This window comes from Ctenocephalides felis, unplaced genomic scaffold (assembly GCF_003426905.1).
Source record: "Ctenocephalides felis isolate EL2017-DRISC unplaced genomic scaffold, ASM342690v1 CF-g0.4_SCAFFOLD_01604, whole genome shotgun sequence".
Classification (NCBI taxonomy): domain Eukaryota; kingdom Metazoa; phylum Arthropoda; class Insecta; order Siphonaptera; family Pulicidae; genus Ctenocephalides; species Ctenocephalides felis.
In genome coordinates, this window is record NW_020537758.1 from 32035882 (window position 1) to 32054215 (window position 18334).

At 25.0% G+C, this 18334-nt stretch overlaps 1 protein-coding gene across 1 annotated transcript; it reads left to right on the forward strand.

Annotated features, from left to right (window-relative positions):
* Positions 1 to 8836: 8836 nt before the first annotated feature.
* LOC113373647 lies at positions 8837 to 9253 on the forward strand. Its single transcript, XM_026613931.1, has one exon. The coding sequence runs from the start codon at positions 8837 to 8839 to the stop codon at positions 9251 to 9253; it is 417 nt and encodes a 138-aa protein (XP_026469716.1).
* The last annotated feature ends 9081 nt before the right edge of the window (positions 9254 to 18334 follow it).

Here is an 18334-nt window from a genome sequence, read left to right on the forward strand (position 1 = left end):
AAAAGTGCATGCTGCAATATAAAAAGAAGTGAATGATATAAAAATATGAGAAACGTCATAAGTATCAATATAAATTGTCTAATTCAAAACGTCTCAACAACTAGAGAAAAAAATAAAATAAAATTAAGTAACAATTTTGAAACAACTTATAATAAAAAGCAAGTTCATGGATGATATGCAACTTCAAGACTAATGGACTAATAAATCATATATGATAATTTTTGGATTGCTATCTATATTTGCAAATAAGTACAAAACTTTTACATTTTCAAAGTCGAGTGAATAAATAATTCAAAATCTGAGTCTGTTTGCAATAGAACATTTAAAACAAACATGATAAATATAAAATAGTGTTAATCACAAATCTAAAATATCATTATTAGTCAAAAAGTCCACAATTAGAAGTAGATGTGAATAAAAATTGTGGAAACGAACGGAAAATGGTAGATATCTGCCAAAATTCACATTACGCAAAAGACTTGATGATTGGCTAGAATGCCTAATGTTGTCTAAAAACTATCTATAATGCCTCACAAAAATGATGTTTTCACAATGTTGGAAACTACTATAGTTAGCACTTCTTCTCGAAAAGAACACCACAAACCCGTCCAATATTTATGCTGAATGCACTGAAGTTCTAAAGAAACCGATCAAAAAAGTACGTTTTGACTTAGGGCGTTCCACAGGGCTCTGGTTTTGGACACTGCTACGTAATATTATGTATGAAGGATTGCTGAGACTGCAGATTCCAAAATACGTCAAAACCTGTTTGCTAATGTGTACAATGAACACCTGGTGACACACTAAACACTTTGATGATGACTATGAGATTTATCATAAAACGCACATTACCATTAATGTATTAAATGTATGATGCATACTTCAACTTGCAAAACAAATAAGTGAAAATGGAAAATTTATCGAAGGATCAGAGATGGGGGGACCTCAAACCTAAAAGTCGAAATAGATAACAAAACGACTAAATATTTGTTGTTAAGAAGCAGGTAGAATAAGTGTGAATAAACGCTATTATTGGAACCAAGTCTGCTGATTCGAGTAAATATATAGTTTAATTAAAATCAATAAATCCGTGTGACTTAAATATCTATAAATTCAAGAAATTCTTATGAAAGAGAATAATATTATCAAATGGTTTTAGTTGATTCTATCTACAATCCAATAGAACAGATTGGAGAACACCTTCGTCATCATCGCAGTGCCCATGCAAAGGCCAATAATTTTTACAACTATAGCTATATAAGACAAAAACCAATGAAACCATTTTTTTAGAAATTTTTTTAAAAAATCACAATATTTAAAAATCATCAATTGCAATGTCTCGTCAATAAATCTGGAGAATTGCTATTTGACTGAAACTATTCCTTCAATGAAAAATACAGTTCAAAAAAGGTAAAACCCTTCACATATTTCATCTTACATTTGAAAATTGAAATTTCCAATTAAATTATTTTTTTAAACCTAATTCATACTAAAAATATTGTGTAATAATATAAATATATATATATATATATATATATATATGTATATATTATTGTAATTGTTTATAAAATTATATGCTCAAATAGTCAACAGATATTTTGACTGTTTCCAGTGCAAATATTACGAAATGTCAATTGAAATCCACTTTAATTGTCAGGGTGCAATGTAAAATGCAAAAATACATGATTATAAATTAGAAAATTATACCTTTATATAGAATAGAAATTTATACCTTTAATTAGAAATTTATACCTTTTTTTAATATACAAAAAGAAATTAATTTCGTCTATTTCTACAAAAGCCTCGAATTAATTTAAAAACAAAATTTTGACAAATCGTACGTAATTTTCAAAACAATTACAAGTTTCGGCATAATAAGTAAAAGATTCGTAATTCGAAGTAATTTACAAGAAAATGATTTTATAATATTTGAAAGTTTTGAATCGTATTAATTTTAAAATTATTGCGTAAGGAGAAGTACAAAATATACAATTAGAATCAAATTGTTCAGAACAAATCAGTATTAAAATGTTTGAAAATTCATTAAATTATAACAAAAAAAATAATTTGTATATATGCATATATGTAATTAATGTGAGGTAAATCAACGTGGAATTATAGCAGTGCTATAGATACATTAGAATTCATATTCTAAATAAAATTATAAGTATTTATATTTATTTGCATTAAATAAATTGAAGTGAGTGAACCATTATTGATTTCCATAATTTTGGGAGATGAGTTTTTATCAACTGTGAAAAGAACTCAAAATATTGAACAAAATTACAATTTATAAATATTTGGTAAAAAAGCACTACTAAAAGTTATCCTAAAGACATTTAAAAAGATTCTAAACAGTTCAAAACGACAATATAATCTTTGTGAAAATACTACCCCATATTGCAATATTATACATGCATAAAAAATGATTAAATATATAAATATTTGAATATCATAAAACATGAAGATCTGAAAATATACAAAAATTTCCGAAGAGTGTAAAATTAATATTCATTCAGTACTCGTTTTGAACAGAAAAAAAAAAAGTTCAGGAAAAATCTGTCAGATGTTATTGCATTTTTTTAAATGTTTCCCAACGACATCACCAAGCTCAATAATAATTAGCCTTCACACAAATTCTAGTTGTGCGCAATAAAGGCACAAAATTATTTCCACAAGAATTAAAGATGAAAAATTGTTGAAGTTTGCCAAAAAGAAATCTTACGAGTTATTAAAAATGTAAATAAAAAATATCTTTTTAACTGTTGCAATAAAATAGGTTGAATTTATTTTAAATATTTTTTTATTATATTTTGTTAATATTATTATTAATATGAAGTACTATGCAAAAGTGTGTTGAATTCGGAGTTAAAAGGGCAGCCTGATGAAAAGCTTTGCATATATAAATATAAACATGAATGAGAATGAAAATGAAAAGTCGCACAATAAATATAAAATTTTGTTAATTTTACTGATTTTTTGTTACAAAAAAGAACTTCTATTAACTTACTGAAATATAGAAGAGAATTATTAAATTCCGCTGCATTATTATCAAAATAAAATCTGTGAATTTTTAAAAGTATTTGAATTTGTAAAAATATGCACTTTTAGAAATAATAATTTTACATCTTATTTTTTTATTTAATACATGAATAATGTATAACCTTTCAATGAGAGATCAAATAAGAATTTTTAAAAAAATTACGATTTTAAAATATATAAGATGTTTAATTTGTTTGAAACAGTTTTTAATGCCAACGTGTACAGAAAAGATATTGAAAAGTAATTGCGATCAGATCAGAAATACATTTAATAGATAATTTTTTAAAAAATAAATTAAAACAATTAATGATTTTTTATTTTGTTTTTATCTTTATTTGAAAATTTGATATATTGCTCGGTTCATGCAAAATTTTATAAACTATTGAATCTTAAAAATTAAATATAAGATCAAATGTAATTCTGAAAATTTTAAAAATAATTAAGTAATTGCATATTTATACTCGTTTCTATTAAACAATATATATATATATATATATATATATATATATATATATATAACTTCTGATAGAATTTGCATCAACACAAGCTTTGCTACTATTACAAAATTTTACTATTGAAAGTATTTTGACGAAAAATTAAGACATATAATTTGAAATCCAAAATTTAAGCAAAAAATGCAATTTAAATTGTGATATTTTAATTCAAATTCAAATTAGCATAAATTGAAAAGAAAAATCAAAATTGAAATGCCACATAAAAGAATCTAATTCACAAGTTGACTTATATATTTTGTGTTTAGTTTAATTATGTTAGTATTTCACACTTATATCTTAGTTTTATAAATTAGTTTAATATTATAAAATTTCGAAATTTAGGAGCATTCAAAAATATGCCTAATGCCTGATGTACCTGCAAAGTTATTGCAAAATAGAATATGAATCTAAACAATAATAAAATATAACATATAATCCATTGAGAATCATGAAATATAAAAATTGACAACCACGCTAGATGATATAGAAAAAATAAAATTATTGGTATTTTTTTCTTATTCGATCATTTTACAATATTATATACAGTCCAGTTTAAAATATTTTTTATCATATACATTAAAATAAAATTTGTGTGTTATGAAAAATTAATAATACTGAGAACATATGATTCATTTATAAGGAAAAAATATCTTACTATGGTCAAAATTATATGTATTCAACCTAAAAATACTCTAGAGAAAAAATCCTAGTATAGTTGCAGAAGTTGCCAATTATACTATAAAATACAACTTCTTAAAATATTTTCGTTCTACTTTATTTAAAAAAGTTATTGTATTAATAATAAATTATCTAACAACTTGTCGAATTGGCTTTTAATATAGATTCATATTATATTTTGGCAATTGCCAAATAGTTCTTCAAATATTTATAGTAAAAAAGTATAGAGTATTTAAATATATATAGATAGAATTTAATTATAATTAAAATTTATTTGTCTATGCCTTATACACTATTCATAGATTATTTTTATATAGTTTTTAATATGAAATTGTAAAATATAATGAATAATAGTATACATTTACAATATTCATTTATTTGGAAAATAAAATATTTAATATTTGGAAAAATTGAGGATAAAAAATTATACGCACTTCTACACATTCTGAATATAAAATGTAACTAAAACACGTACTTTTTACATTCTGTTTATTATTTCGTTAAAAATGATTTTACAAATTCCAAGATTTAGAAAATGTATCTCAATAATTTTTTTAAAGTACGTGAAAATAAATAGAGTTTTACTAATATTAGTAATTAATAACAGAAACAGACAATCATGACAGAAGTTAATAAATAAATACCAACAATTAGTGTTTTTGAACTGCAGAATTTATTTTAAACCAATTACAATTTTTAATTAGATTAACTATACAAAAAACTGTTTCCAGGCTATAAAATAAAATATGTAAAATGCTTAATAGCAAATTCAGAAATTTCATTCATTCAATTCAAAATTTTTTTAACAACAAATTATATATATATGTAGCAATTAATCTCAATTTAAGGAAAATTTTGTACCAAAATATTATATGTGCTAATAAAATGTTAAATTCCTGTTTTAACGAAAATTTAATATTTGAAACTTTATCTTTTTATAAATTCAGCCATTTTTGGTAGAAATTAAATAATCATCCTTTTAATAATTGAAATAAAACGTTTTAGAAGTTACAAGATATACTAAAAATAAATAATTAAATGATTGTTGTGCTAAAAGTAATATAATGATATCAATATTTAAGTTTTACTTAATTGAAAAAATTTCACATCGGAATATAGAACTGATTCCAATTGGAAATATGTTCAAGATAATAAAAAATAATAAAGGAGATCAAGATGGTAACGACATAGTAGAATATTTAGACAAATATATATTCAATATTCTTCATTGAAAAACTTAAAAAAGCATGTATTTCTATATGGACAAAATATTTCTGATTAGAATCTGATTTCTTGTCAGAATACATTAAGACTTATTTAGTAGAAAAGATAAGTATAGTCAAAAAATCACTCAAATTCTGCAAGTGTAAACTTCTTCAATACTACGTTTATTACAAACGATTTGAGAATAAAAACAGATTTTAAAATAAATAAATTAATGTTCAAAGTTTGTCAATAAACAAACTTATATTTATATTATTTCTTGGCAAATTTATATTACAACGTGAAATTAAGAATATTTGAATTATTTCATTATATATAATATTTACACGTGTTGTTCAAAAATCTAAACATTACATCAGTTGAGAAAAACAAATATAAAAAATATTTTGTAAATCTTTAATTGTTTTTATATATCATTCAATAAAATATTTTAATGAACGCTATGTTTCATATTAAAATCTGGGTTAAAATAAAATTTCCAATTGGATTCTCACTAGGAGCAAAAATAGCAGTTGGAAAAAAAGTAGCAATATAAAACAATGGATACTAGCAGGTCTGTGAGTTGAAATAAACTGCAACTCGAGTTTACCTTCCTCATTGCCCTTTCACACCGTAGTGCCCGAAATGAACTATTTTCAATAACATATTTTTAATTCATATTTTCAAGTGAGATTGCAGCTGCACGATAATGCTTATTTATATTAATAGATTTTTCAAATATATCTTATTTTAATAAGTTTGTTTCAACCAAATTCATTTGTAGTTTTAATATTTATTTTAGCGATTGTGCTGGTGAATAGTATGAATAATAATTTATGACTATGGTAATTAATAAAATTGTTTAAAAATAATCGATCATCAGATATAATGTGATACATTACTTTAATATTTTATGTTAGTATTCAATATTAAAATTATTTTTAATTATGTTAGTATGTATGTTTGATCTACAAAAAATTTAAAATTTTTGGCCATATATAATTTTTGGTGTGACAGATTTTTATAAAACAGAAAAAAATTGTAATTTATTTTATTCGAGAGGCTTAAAAGTACAAGAGATATAATAAACTCATGCATAAGCATAAAAATGCTAGACAATGATTTAAAATTCAGTATCAGCTATGAATATGAAAGTGTTCAGCAAATTTTTAAAATTTATTTTCTTCATTTTTAATATCATTTTCAAATATGAGAGCATAACCCGAGATTACCGAAAAACCCATAAATAGGAATAAATACATTTTTTATCATACTTTAAAAATTTAAAAAAGCATTAAAATATAAATCATTGCACAATATTGAATTTATTTTTAAAGACCGTAAACATAGAACAATTATTGTATAAGCTCAGAATGCAATGTAATAGAATTGGAATATATATATATATATATATATATATATATATATATATAAAATTAAATTCAGGTTCAAAAGCCTTGTATAGCAAAAAATATCTTTTGTAGACAAAGTGATATTGGTGACAAAAAATATGGATAGAATGAAATAAAAAATTGTATATAACTATATAATTTAACTATATAAAATATTTTTCATAAAATTCGAAATAAAATTTTTGTTTTAGAAGGAACAAGTAGTTACCAAAACTGTTATGTAAAATTGGAAAGTATTATGCAAATATTGAAAATTGAAAATGCAAGAATATATATAATGAATAGATGCAGATCTATTTTTTTCCAAATCATCAACAAAGCATTTGGATCTCACAAAATACTAAATTTGTTAAGTAAAATGCTAAGATAATTTATGAAATATAGTTATAACTTATTTAAAAACTAATTCTGAGATAGACAAGGTAAAATATATACATATATATATTTATATATATATATATGTATATACATATATATATATAAATATATACATATATATATATATATATATATATATATATATATAATTATTAAAAGTCAATTATTAAGGATACAATTTTCACAGTCAAATTCAATTTATATTTTAGACTAAGCAAAAACAGATAGATAATAATAAAAATACAGTAAGCATAGCTACTACTGGTTTGCACGTGAATTCTAATTCAGAATTTGAAGAAATCACACAGGAAATACTACAAAATCATCAAAAAACAATACCAGACTTACCTTTAACAAATAAAAGCATCAAAATATTATTAATAAAACAAATTGATGATAAAACAAACAGCAAAAACAGATAGTTATGATGCAAGAACAGTATGTATTTCTACTGATGAAAAGAAAATCCTGTAAATCCACCAGAAAATATTACTAATAACGAAATGAAAGCTTTGATGAGTATCTATAAAGTTATCGTAAACAAGAGGAGCTGTAAAAATAGTTTGTTCTCTCATATAAAAAGCAGAAGTAAATTATGATTACTTATAGAATGTGGTAATCGTTAAAACTTCCAAAATGAAAATAGAGAAATTGACCGAAGCAATTTTACAAATGCAAAAACAGATAGTATAATATAAAAGTATGATACAGAAGTATCGGTACTAAAAGAGTAAGTATGGCTACTAATGACTTGCAAATGATATCCAATTTTGAAAAAGTCAACAATAAAACATATCATCACACCGCAAAATAAAGATATAAAAGCTTTGTCGATAATCTATGAATTAATCGCAAACATTATAGACGCAAATGGCAAATCGGTACAAAAAGGTAGTAGTAAGAATCGAACAATTGTCTTACATATAAATTCAGGTTAGAGGTTTAAAGGTAATTTATTGTCTCCTGCACAAAAAAGAAGGTGTGGTAATCAAGAGCTTCCAAAATGAAAATACAGGATTTGATTAAAGCAGATGGTAGAAAATCCACATAATTTACCATACTGCCACTCTGCTGATTACGCATGGATACAGACTAATGAAAAAGTATAAAAGTTCTTTCTAAAAGTAAGGGAACTGGTTTACCTGGAAGGCAAATGTTACAGTTTCTGCTTGAGGACAAATACTTCTGCAGGAGGAAACACAACTAGCACTGGACACTGGATAAATGAATAAATGGTCAGTTATTACTCCTAAATTTGAAGAGTTAAATTAAAATTTTATTTAAACTTATGGAAAAATATACATTGTAAAACATGCAGATGAAAAACAGTAAGTGGCTAAAAAATCATCCCATATCAGACTGCATAATAACAAAATAAAAGCTTTAAAGGTGCCGATACACTGTAGAGTTTTTGACTAGAGAAGCTCAATGTAGAGTCCCATAGTGTACACAGCTATTAGAGCACTCTAGCGAGAGTCACTGCACAACTTCCACGCTCTAGCTATTACCTCTAGCATTATTCAACTTGTTGGATATTTTTTTGTACTATACGTAGAGTTTTTTGGTTTTGCTTTGCATTGGTTTGTTTATTTGTGTTTCCAAGAAAAGTTGTTTTTTTGATTTTGGAAAATGAAAGCATTATGTGATGAAGAACAGTGCGAAAAGTTTGTTTGGGAGAAAAATAAAGTGTTTCAATTAATTGAATTGGTAGAGGCTCGTCCAGAATTGTGGAATGTCCGGTTGAAGGAGAATGGGAATCGAAACCTAAAACGTAAGTCCTTGGAAACAATAGCAACGTCTTTAAATTTGGGTGTTAAAATAGTAAAAGTCAAAATTCATAATTTGAGATGCCAGTTAAATGAGCATCTGAGAAAAATGAAAAGGTTCAAAACTGTTCAGGGTGCAGATGAAAGGTATAAACCGAAGTGGGAGTTTTTTGAGACTGTCAAGTTTATGAATATCCAGACAAATTCAACAGAAGATATAATTGGCAGTGTTCGCAGTGCCCCTGATGTTATTAATACAGATGTGCTGGTAAGTAAATAAAGTTAATTCATATTGTGATTTAAAAATTTTATTGTCGGATACATTTTAAGACTTCATATGACAAAATAAGATAAAAATTAATAAATAAAAAATCAAACATATTGATATTGCCTTGCTTTTGCCGGGAACTCATCATAATAACTTTATTATCAAAGATACAAAACGGCAAACATTGTCAATTGTCTCACAAGAACTAGACTGAAAAACGAGGCTTACTTCTATAGTCTAGTTGTAAAGTCTTAGATTAATATATATGAATATGTTTAGCCCCAAGTGTACATAGCTTTTTAGAGAGTCTAGGTAGAGTTGCTCTAGCACCTCTTACCTACTCCTCTCCTAGAGTACGAAAGTGATCTCGGAAGAGAAAAACACTTTACAGTGTACAGACAACGGTAGGGCGCTCTAGCTAGAGAGTCTACACTGTATCTAGATTTTTCTCTACAGTGTAAAGCCGTCTTAATGAAAATTTATGAATAAATCGTAGAGAACTACTTTTTTTGAGTTTCCAAAATATAAATAGAAGATTTGATTGAAGCAGTCACAGATGCTGGAATCTACATGAACTTCTATATTACCACTCAAGTGGTTATGACACAAATTAATAACAATGTATACAAAATCTCTGTAATGAAAATATTATTTGCATGACGACAAATGCACCAATAAGGGAAGAAAATAAATGCATTTTGCCTAGTGACTAGTAATGGAGGCTGGAAAAGTATACTGACAATACTAGAATTTGAACAGATAAATTTAAATTATATTTCAAAATTGCAGAAATAGACAGTATATGATGCAAAAACAGTATGTATGGCTACTACTTGCTTGCAAGTGAATTCCAATTTTAAAGAAATCAGAAATTACACATGAAGACTACAAAATCATCCCAAAAAAGTATCAGACTGAATAAAAATGAAACAAAAGTTTTGATGAAAATGGGTACAAAAAAGTGTAGTATCAACATCCATCAATTGTCTTAGACATATAATATAAATCGAGATTGGAAGTGTAAGGGTAAGTTCTCTCAAGTAAAATAAGAAGCAAAGTTTGATAGATACATTTAGAGGTATTATGGCTTTGCACAAATTAATAACAAAGTATACAAATCTGAGGTATGAGGGCAGTTTGTGCTCATGTATGAAAAAGAAAAAGGGGTCATGATAAGTAAAAGCTTTGATGAGAATCTATGAATATATCGGAGGAAAATTGAGCATAAATGACGAATCGGTACAAAATGTTAGTAGTATCAAAATCTATCAATTGTCTTAGACATATAAATCCTGATTCGAAGTATAAGGGTAAGTTTCCTTTAGAAGTATAATGAGCATTGGAGTTTAAAAAAAAAAGGATTTAATTGAAGCAGTTACAGATGCTAAACTCTACCTAAACGTCTATATTACCACTCTGGAGATTATGGCTTTTCACAAATTAATAACAAAGTACACAAATTCTCTGTAACATTATTGAAAAAGTTTTTTTGCATGACGAAAAATGCTCTTATATGGTACGAAAACGCATTTCACTTAAAATAACTAGTAATGAAGACTGGGATAGAAAAAAAATAGTAAGACATAGTTAAATTGAAATTATATGTCAAATTAAGCAGACACAGATCGTACATGCTGCAAAAACAGTAAGTATGGCTACTGGCTTTGCATAGGAGTTCCAATTCAAAATTTGAATAAATCGGTAATCAAACAATGAAAGACTATACAATCATTCCAAAAAATTATCAGGCTGCATAATAACGAAATAGAAGCTTTGATGAGAATCTATGAACTGATCGTACAAAAAGGTAGCAGTAAAAAAATCCAACAATTGTCTTGGACATACAAAATACAAATTTGAGGTATGAGGGCAGTTTGTGCTCATATGTGAGGAAGAAAAGGCTACAAAGAAAATTTAAATTACCATTGGAACTTCCTAAATAAAAATAGATTTGCTAAAGCAATTATATGCTAAAAATCCATATAATTTTTTCAAAAAATCGGACAAAAAAAAGCAGGAGTGGGATATTGCAGCATAGCCGAAATGATCTTATACTAAAGAGTCTTATATTAAAAATCGCGGTCAAAAAAAGATGGACTACCATATTCTACAAATGCTGTGTATGCCTGGCACTGTAATTTTTTGAGTACACCTACACCGGTTCATGCTAAAAAAATCACAAACATCCTAGAAAATCCAGCATGCCAAGGAAAAAAATGTATACCTGCAGGCATGCCACTATTTTCAAAGATTACACAACAAATTCTGCGTACTAAATGCCTAGGAAACACTAATAATATGCGCTGCAATCAGAAACATATTAGATGAATTAAAATGTGATGATAAAAAAACACTGCGTAAAATATAAAACATATCTGATAAATTTGTTTATCAGATTATTTACAAAATTTATTTATTTATTAGAATTTAATAATTTTGATAGTAAACAAACAAAGACAAATTACAATCAACAGAGATCAGTAAACCTTTAGAGTAGACCTTTTACGATTAATTTTGAATACGACATGACATTAACACATTAAGCCTAAACTACCTTATAAAATTCAATATAATAGGAGCATATTAACTTTGTCAACACTGTACTATAATTTTAATATATGAAGCATCATAATTAGATTTTAAATAAAAAAATATCGATAGCAAATTACCTCCAATATATCCTAAATGTGCTCTGACTTTGTGTATTGTAAAAATGAACCAAATTTTGTATTTGTAAAAGTGTAACAAAATTATTGTTGTCTCATAAAATTATTCTTGATTTATTAAATTTTGGTTTTTGATAAAAGCGTATAACGGATAATTGTGAAATTGAAAATGATAATGGAAAAAGCTCTCCAATATACATGTGTTTCAAAATATAACAAGTCCTGAAAAAATTCTAAATCAATCCTAATACATCATTCCAGAATAGAAATCCAAATCCAAAATTTTTGTAAAAGGACAAAAAATACAAATTTAATTTTATTATAATTTTCATATTTTAATTCAATTTCAATATTTGATTCCTGCATTTTATTTAAAAATAATATTATATGGATTAAGTATCTTTTCAAGTCTCCTTCAAAAGTTAAGTAGCATAATAAAGCGACTTAAAATTGTAGTTGCAAGTATCAGGGCTCGTTTTATTATACAAAAAATTAAAAATTATATATATAGTGAAGATTTTGAGAAAATAAGTTAAGGGGATATTAAAAAGTATCAAAACGAATAAATATTCCAACAATTAAAATATGTATTACTTCAAGCTCTCTTAATTGAAACTTAATTCAAAACGCTTGTAAATGGACTTTAAAATATAAATAAATGGACTTTAAAATATAAATAAAAACATATTAGTCTTTAAATTTATTTATACAGCCACACATTTCAAAAAAATAAGAACTCTGAATTTATAATAAAAGAGCAGCTAAGCTAAACAACAACTAAATTCAGTTGCAAAAAATAATTATTGAATCTTGAATAGAATTAAAGGCACATTGTTAACATAGTAAATTCTAAATAGAAATACATATGAATATTATAATTATAAACCGTTAAAATATGTAAAATAGATGTTTTAAAATTACTTCAATTAATAATTAATTAACTCGAAGAAAAATGATTCATGCAAATTTTGTAAAAGCATGTTAAATTTGATCCATTTATATGCTGAAATGTTTTATTAAATATTATTGTGTGCATTATAAAATATTATTGTTCAAACTCAAATAATGGGGAATCGAATTCTCCAGTAAAATGTTATTAAAGTTAATGTTGTTAAAATCGACTTTTCAAAAAAATGTAACATATAAAAAAATAATTGTAACTTTAGTAATTCAAGTAAAACTTGAAACCCGAGAATGGAACTTATCAAAACTTTCACAAAAAAATGAAGTGTTTTATTTGAAATCAATATTTTTAATTACATCTTTAGGAGGAGAAAATATTTTCGAAATTATACTAGAAAAAGAAATTACCATTATCATAATTTATATCACTTAAATATCTAATTGTTACATCAAATGAATAGGATGAATAATAGAATTATTCCATTATTTTTTATATTTTAATTCAGACATTTTTTTAATTTAAAAATTATAAGCATTGCTAGTATTACAGGATGTACAAGGAAAATTGATTATTTTAACTATCAACTGAAACAGAAGACATGTAGAAGTTCGAATCTTTATAAAAAAAATTGTATATTATAGCGGTTATTAAAAAAAATTTAAACTCAATTTTAATATTTTTAGTTTGTTCAAACAATTCAATAATTAATATTTTATTTACAAAAAATCACAATAAACTGCCCGCGGGTAAAAAGGTCTATCATAGCTATCTCAAAAACGATTTTGGAATTTAGACATTTTCAACAATAATATTTAAAAGTGAAGGAAAAGGATTTGTAATCAGCAATCGTTTTAATTCTCACGACTTCGTTATTAGAAGATAAAAAATATTGTTAGAAAAACCATAACAATTTTTTTCCTGTTATTTTTTTGGTTGTAAGCACTATTGCATAGTTTACTAGAATTAGCTGAGAGTTTTGCTGAATCTAATTAGATAGTTGTTTATTTGATATGTATTATTTTTTGTAAAAAAAATTACAATATAATTGGTTAAAACTCATATTACACTTTTGTGCCTCGCCTGACCCTACACATAAAGACAAAAACATTGAATATTGATACAATTAAGTGTTAACTATTGTTTTTTCAAAAAATAAAAAAATATTTCGTAAGAAGTAATACAATTCACTAAACCTAAAAAAACTACTAATTAGCTGGGAGTTTTGCTGAATCTAATTAGATAGTTGTTTATTTGATATGTTTCATTTTTTTGTAAAAAAATTACAATATAATTGGTTAAAACTCAAATTAAAACTTTGTGCCTCGCCTGACCCTACACAAAGACAAAAACATTGAATATTGATACAATTAGTTTATTATTTGCAAAAAGTGTTAATTATTGTTTTTTCAAGAAGTAAAACAAAATATTTTGTAAGAAGTTTCAAAATTTACTCAACCAATTATTATAAAACTATTCTTATTATTAAAATTATTATTATTAGATTTTTTTATATATATTTATTAAAAAAAAATACTAAAGTAAAAACAAAATTGTATATTTATATTTTCATCTATCATGCATCCTTCGAATGAAAATTAATTTATTTTTACAGATTAATGCATAATTTCATATATTTTTGCTAACTTTTGCTAATCAATTAATTGACAGATGTATGTGAGGGACTACACATTCATTTATTAAAAAATTCAAATTTTAATTAGCAACTTGTAATCAAGTTAAAATCGTTGTTTATTGGTATTTTGTTATTTGGCTATACTAATTTGTTTAGTGGTTTTTGAAAAAAAAAATTCAATAACAAATTTAAATTTTATACGTGAAAAGTATTTAAAAAGGCATAAGCATCAAATAATAAAAAGATTTAGTGGTTTTGCATATTTTCATACATGGCATTATTAAATGCAATCGCTCATTATAATAATATTATATTTAATACTAAAATAATCAGTAATTTTCGATTAAGCAGTGATTAACTTTTCCTAATCTCTTTAGAACAGAATCTATTCGAAGTATTCGAGGTAATATCAGATAATATCAGCAAACAAACAAATATATAAAGAATATAGCAGGGTAAAATGGTCCATTTTTTTACTTTAATTTATATTGGGCCAATTAAATAACAACAAATAACACATCAAACAAACAACTATCTGACTATGTTTAGTAAAAACCGCAATCATTGTAAAAATATGTTTTATTCCTGTTTTTCAAAAATTTGTCATTTGGTCCTTTTTTACCTAATAGTGATAAAAGGAGACGGCCAGGAAGCAAGCAAGTCCAATTTTTTTTAATCGATTATTTTACGAAATAATAGCTACATTATTATTTAAGCCAATGCAAAATATAAATTTTATGGGTACATTTTTTACAGGGATAACACAGTATATAACTTTGATCAGGTATTTCGCCAGAAATAATCATCAGCAGAGCTGGAATAACTATTTATTTCATTTATATCTCATAAAATTGTTTTTTTTAACTTAATTAGTTTTTTATTTATTACTTTTTATTGTTTACGCCTTTGGCAGAGTGAAGATTTACATGGAATTATTTGCCTCATAATCAGCCACATGTATGCTTTTAAAGAGGTTATATAGAAAAAAAATTGAATCTAACTTAAAGTTAACCAAATATTTTGTAGAACAGTTAAATAACATACTTCAAAATTTTATTAAGGTCTGTTAAACTAAATAATAGTGATCAAACCCAATACCTATGATGAAACTAAATAACAAATACCTTTGTTATGGATTTTGGCTTCAACGATTGAAAAGAGAAAGACCTAAGTAGCAAAATATAATTTGTTGAGAGATATAGTACACAGGTATGGATAAAAAAGTTAAAAGTATTTTATTTAGATAGGTTATATACATAATTTCATCGGAGGAAGAAAGTAGCAGACTTTTAATTCAATTAAAATTTTTAATTGAAAGTATTTTGTTCAAATTTTTTAATACATATACAATAAGCCAATACAATAGCCTTATAAAAGCAGAGGTATAACAATATAATTAAAAATATGTTCAAATATAAGTACATATTAGCTGAATTAGTTTAGAGATTCAACAAATCGAGTATAAATGCTAAATTGAAACAAACAGAGCAGCTAGTAGCTAGAGGCTATATGCAATGGGGGTAACTAGCAACAGGTATTTTCCAATAGGATATTAAAAAAAATTTTTTTTGACTTGATTAAACATATAAACTGTCCTGCATAATATTGTCATAGCTACTGTCCCGCAGGCCAATGCAATTTGCAGAACTGTGCAGGTCCGTCATATTACGAATATGTAATATAAAATGTACTATCATGAAATTTAGGTTTCAGTTCAAATTATTATTTCCATGCATTGTATTTTGTTGTAAATTTATCAAATGCTGGTAATGTGTAACAATTTTTGAGATTGTTAAAATGTTTAAATAGCTATTTTGATGTAAAAAAAATTGCACCTGGGGTTAGTTCAAACAAAACATCGGGCTAGTAACGTACCAGAATTTGGATAGGAATGTAGAAGATTGGTTGAAATTTATATTTTGTAATATGTGGGCACATTGTTTACAAGAGAAACTACATTTTGTATTTATATTACGTTAAAAATTGTAGCTGACTTCGATTTATGATAGAAATTTATATTTAAAGGAGACTATTTATATATTTTGTTGTACTAATTATAGTTTGTGTTGATTTATGGGAAGAATTACTTAGAAACAAGTAAATTTTGTTTAAACCATATAATTTACGCCTTTGAAGGCGTATTTAGTCGACATCTACTAAATTTAAAGATATTATAATTATATTACATATGACAAATAATTTAACAATAGTGGAATTAGCCAGTGTTACTTCTATTTCAAATACAATCCAAACATAAGGTAAGTGTAACACCGTACTTTTCCTATAAAATCAATATTTGTGAAATTTGTGAAATATTAAACAACCAGTGAGGAATTATTTTCACTTGAGGAATAGTTACTGCAACTATCTATCTTTATTTCGTACCAATATAATCAGTGGATTTCAAGATATATTTATTGTAAGAAAAAACAATTACAACCAGCTTCTTGTTTCTTTTTGGTATGATGACAAGAATTTTAATAAAAGTCAATTTTTGTCAAAAATTTCAGAACTTAGTTTTTTTAAAATCACAATATTTTTAAGAAATTCAGTTCTCAACAAAAAAAAAAAATAAAAATTTAGAGCTTAAACAATTTTTCTTAAGCAAAATTTGTTGATTTTGTAAATTATGAGCTATAGTTTGCTTTTCAAATTCTACTGATTAAAATAATATTATATTATAAATGGATATATATACAAAAAGATCTTATTGTTGGAAGGCCTCGCATCAATAAAAAGTAAAAGTTTTTAGAAGAGGTTTTGCATTTTTTCATATGTAACATCATATTATCTCATAATTAAATGCAATTATTCAATAATACGAACATAATATATAATAAGCATTCATAAAAATACATTAATAATAATATAATAATATTAGCGGTGCAAGGTACTTTAAGGCAAATTGCTGGAACTTCCAATACCAAAAATTAAATTTTTTAAAAAATTATGAAAATTTTTTGAAAACTTTGAATAAATGAGATTTGTGAATTTTGATATTTTCGAAAATATTTGATGTTTTTGTTTTGATTTGATTTTTTTTATATCTAATTTTTTTTATATTTTGAATTTCTCTGAAAATCTTTTGATGCAATCGTGCTGCATGGCTGTTTTAGAAAAGACATATCAAAGCTTGTAAATCTACCCGATAAACATTGGTACGGAATCCATAAACATGTAAACAAAATTTATATTTATTAAAATGTCTATAAAATATCGGAGATAAACGGCAATATTTGAAAATCCATTAAAGTATTTTTTTCATAGTTTTTTGTTTTGGCTGTGAGCACACTGTTGTTTAGTTCACAAGACCTTAATATAATTATCAAATGTTGGTTATTAAATTGTTTTTTAAAATATATTGTTAATTTTGAGTCAGATTCAAAAGTTTTTTATATATCCTATAAAAGCATACATGCGGGTGGGGTTAATAGGGCCACCGAAACTCGTACCATTACAAAAGTTGTAAAAAACAGAAGTTAGTAAATAAAATTCAGTTGGGAAAAGATATTTTTACAACAGATAAATTATATAAATATTTGTACCAACTCTGCTGATAAATATGTATGACAAAATGACAGATCAAGGTTATATACGATATTTATCCATGTAAAACAAAAATTAAAAAAATAGAAAAAATATATATTTCTACAATAATGGCATCAGATGTTTCATTTATTAAACTTTTCAAAACATGTATCAAGCGATTTGAAAGTTTTATAAGGGTTGACCGGTGCATATTGTGGCATTTAAAAATTCAATATTTTTTTAACATGGGACTAAACCAAGGACACTGTATAAATTTTGTTCAAACCCGTAAAAATTATGAACTTCTATCCAAGGCTTTGGAAAATTTAAAGAAAACCGTCTGGTTTATAAAATTTCATGAA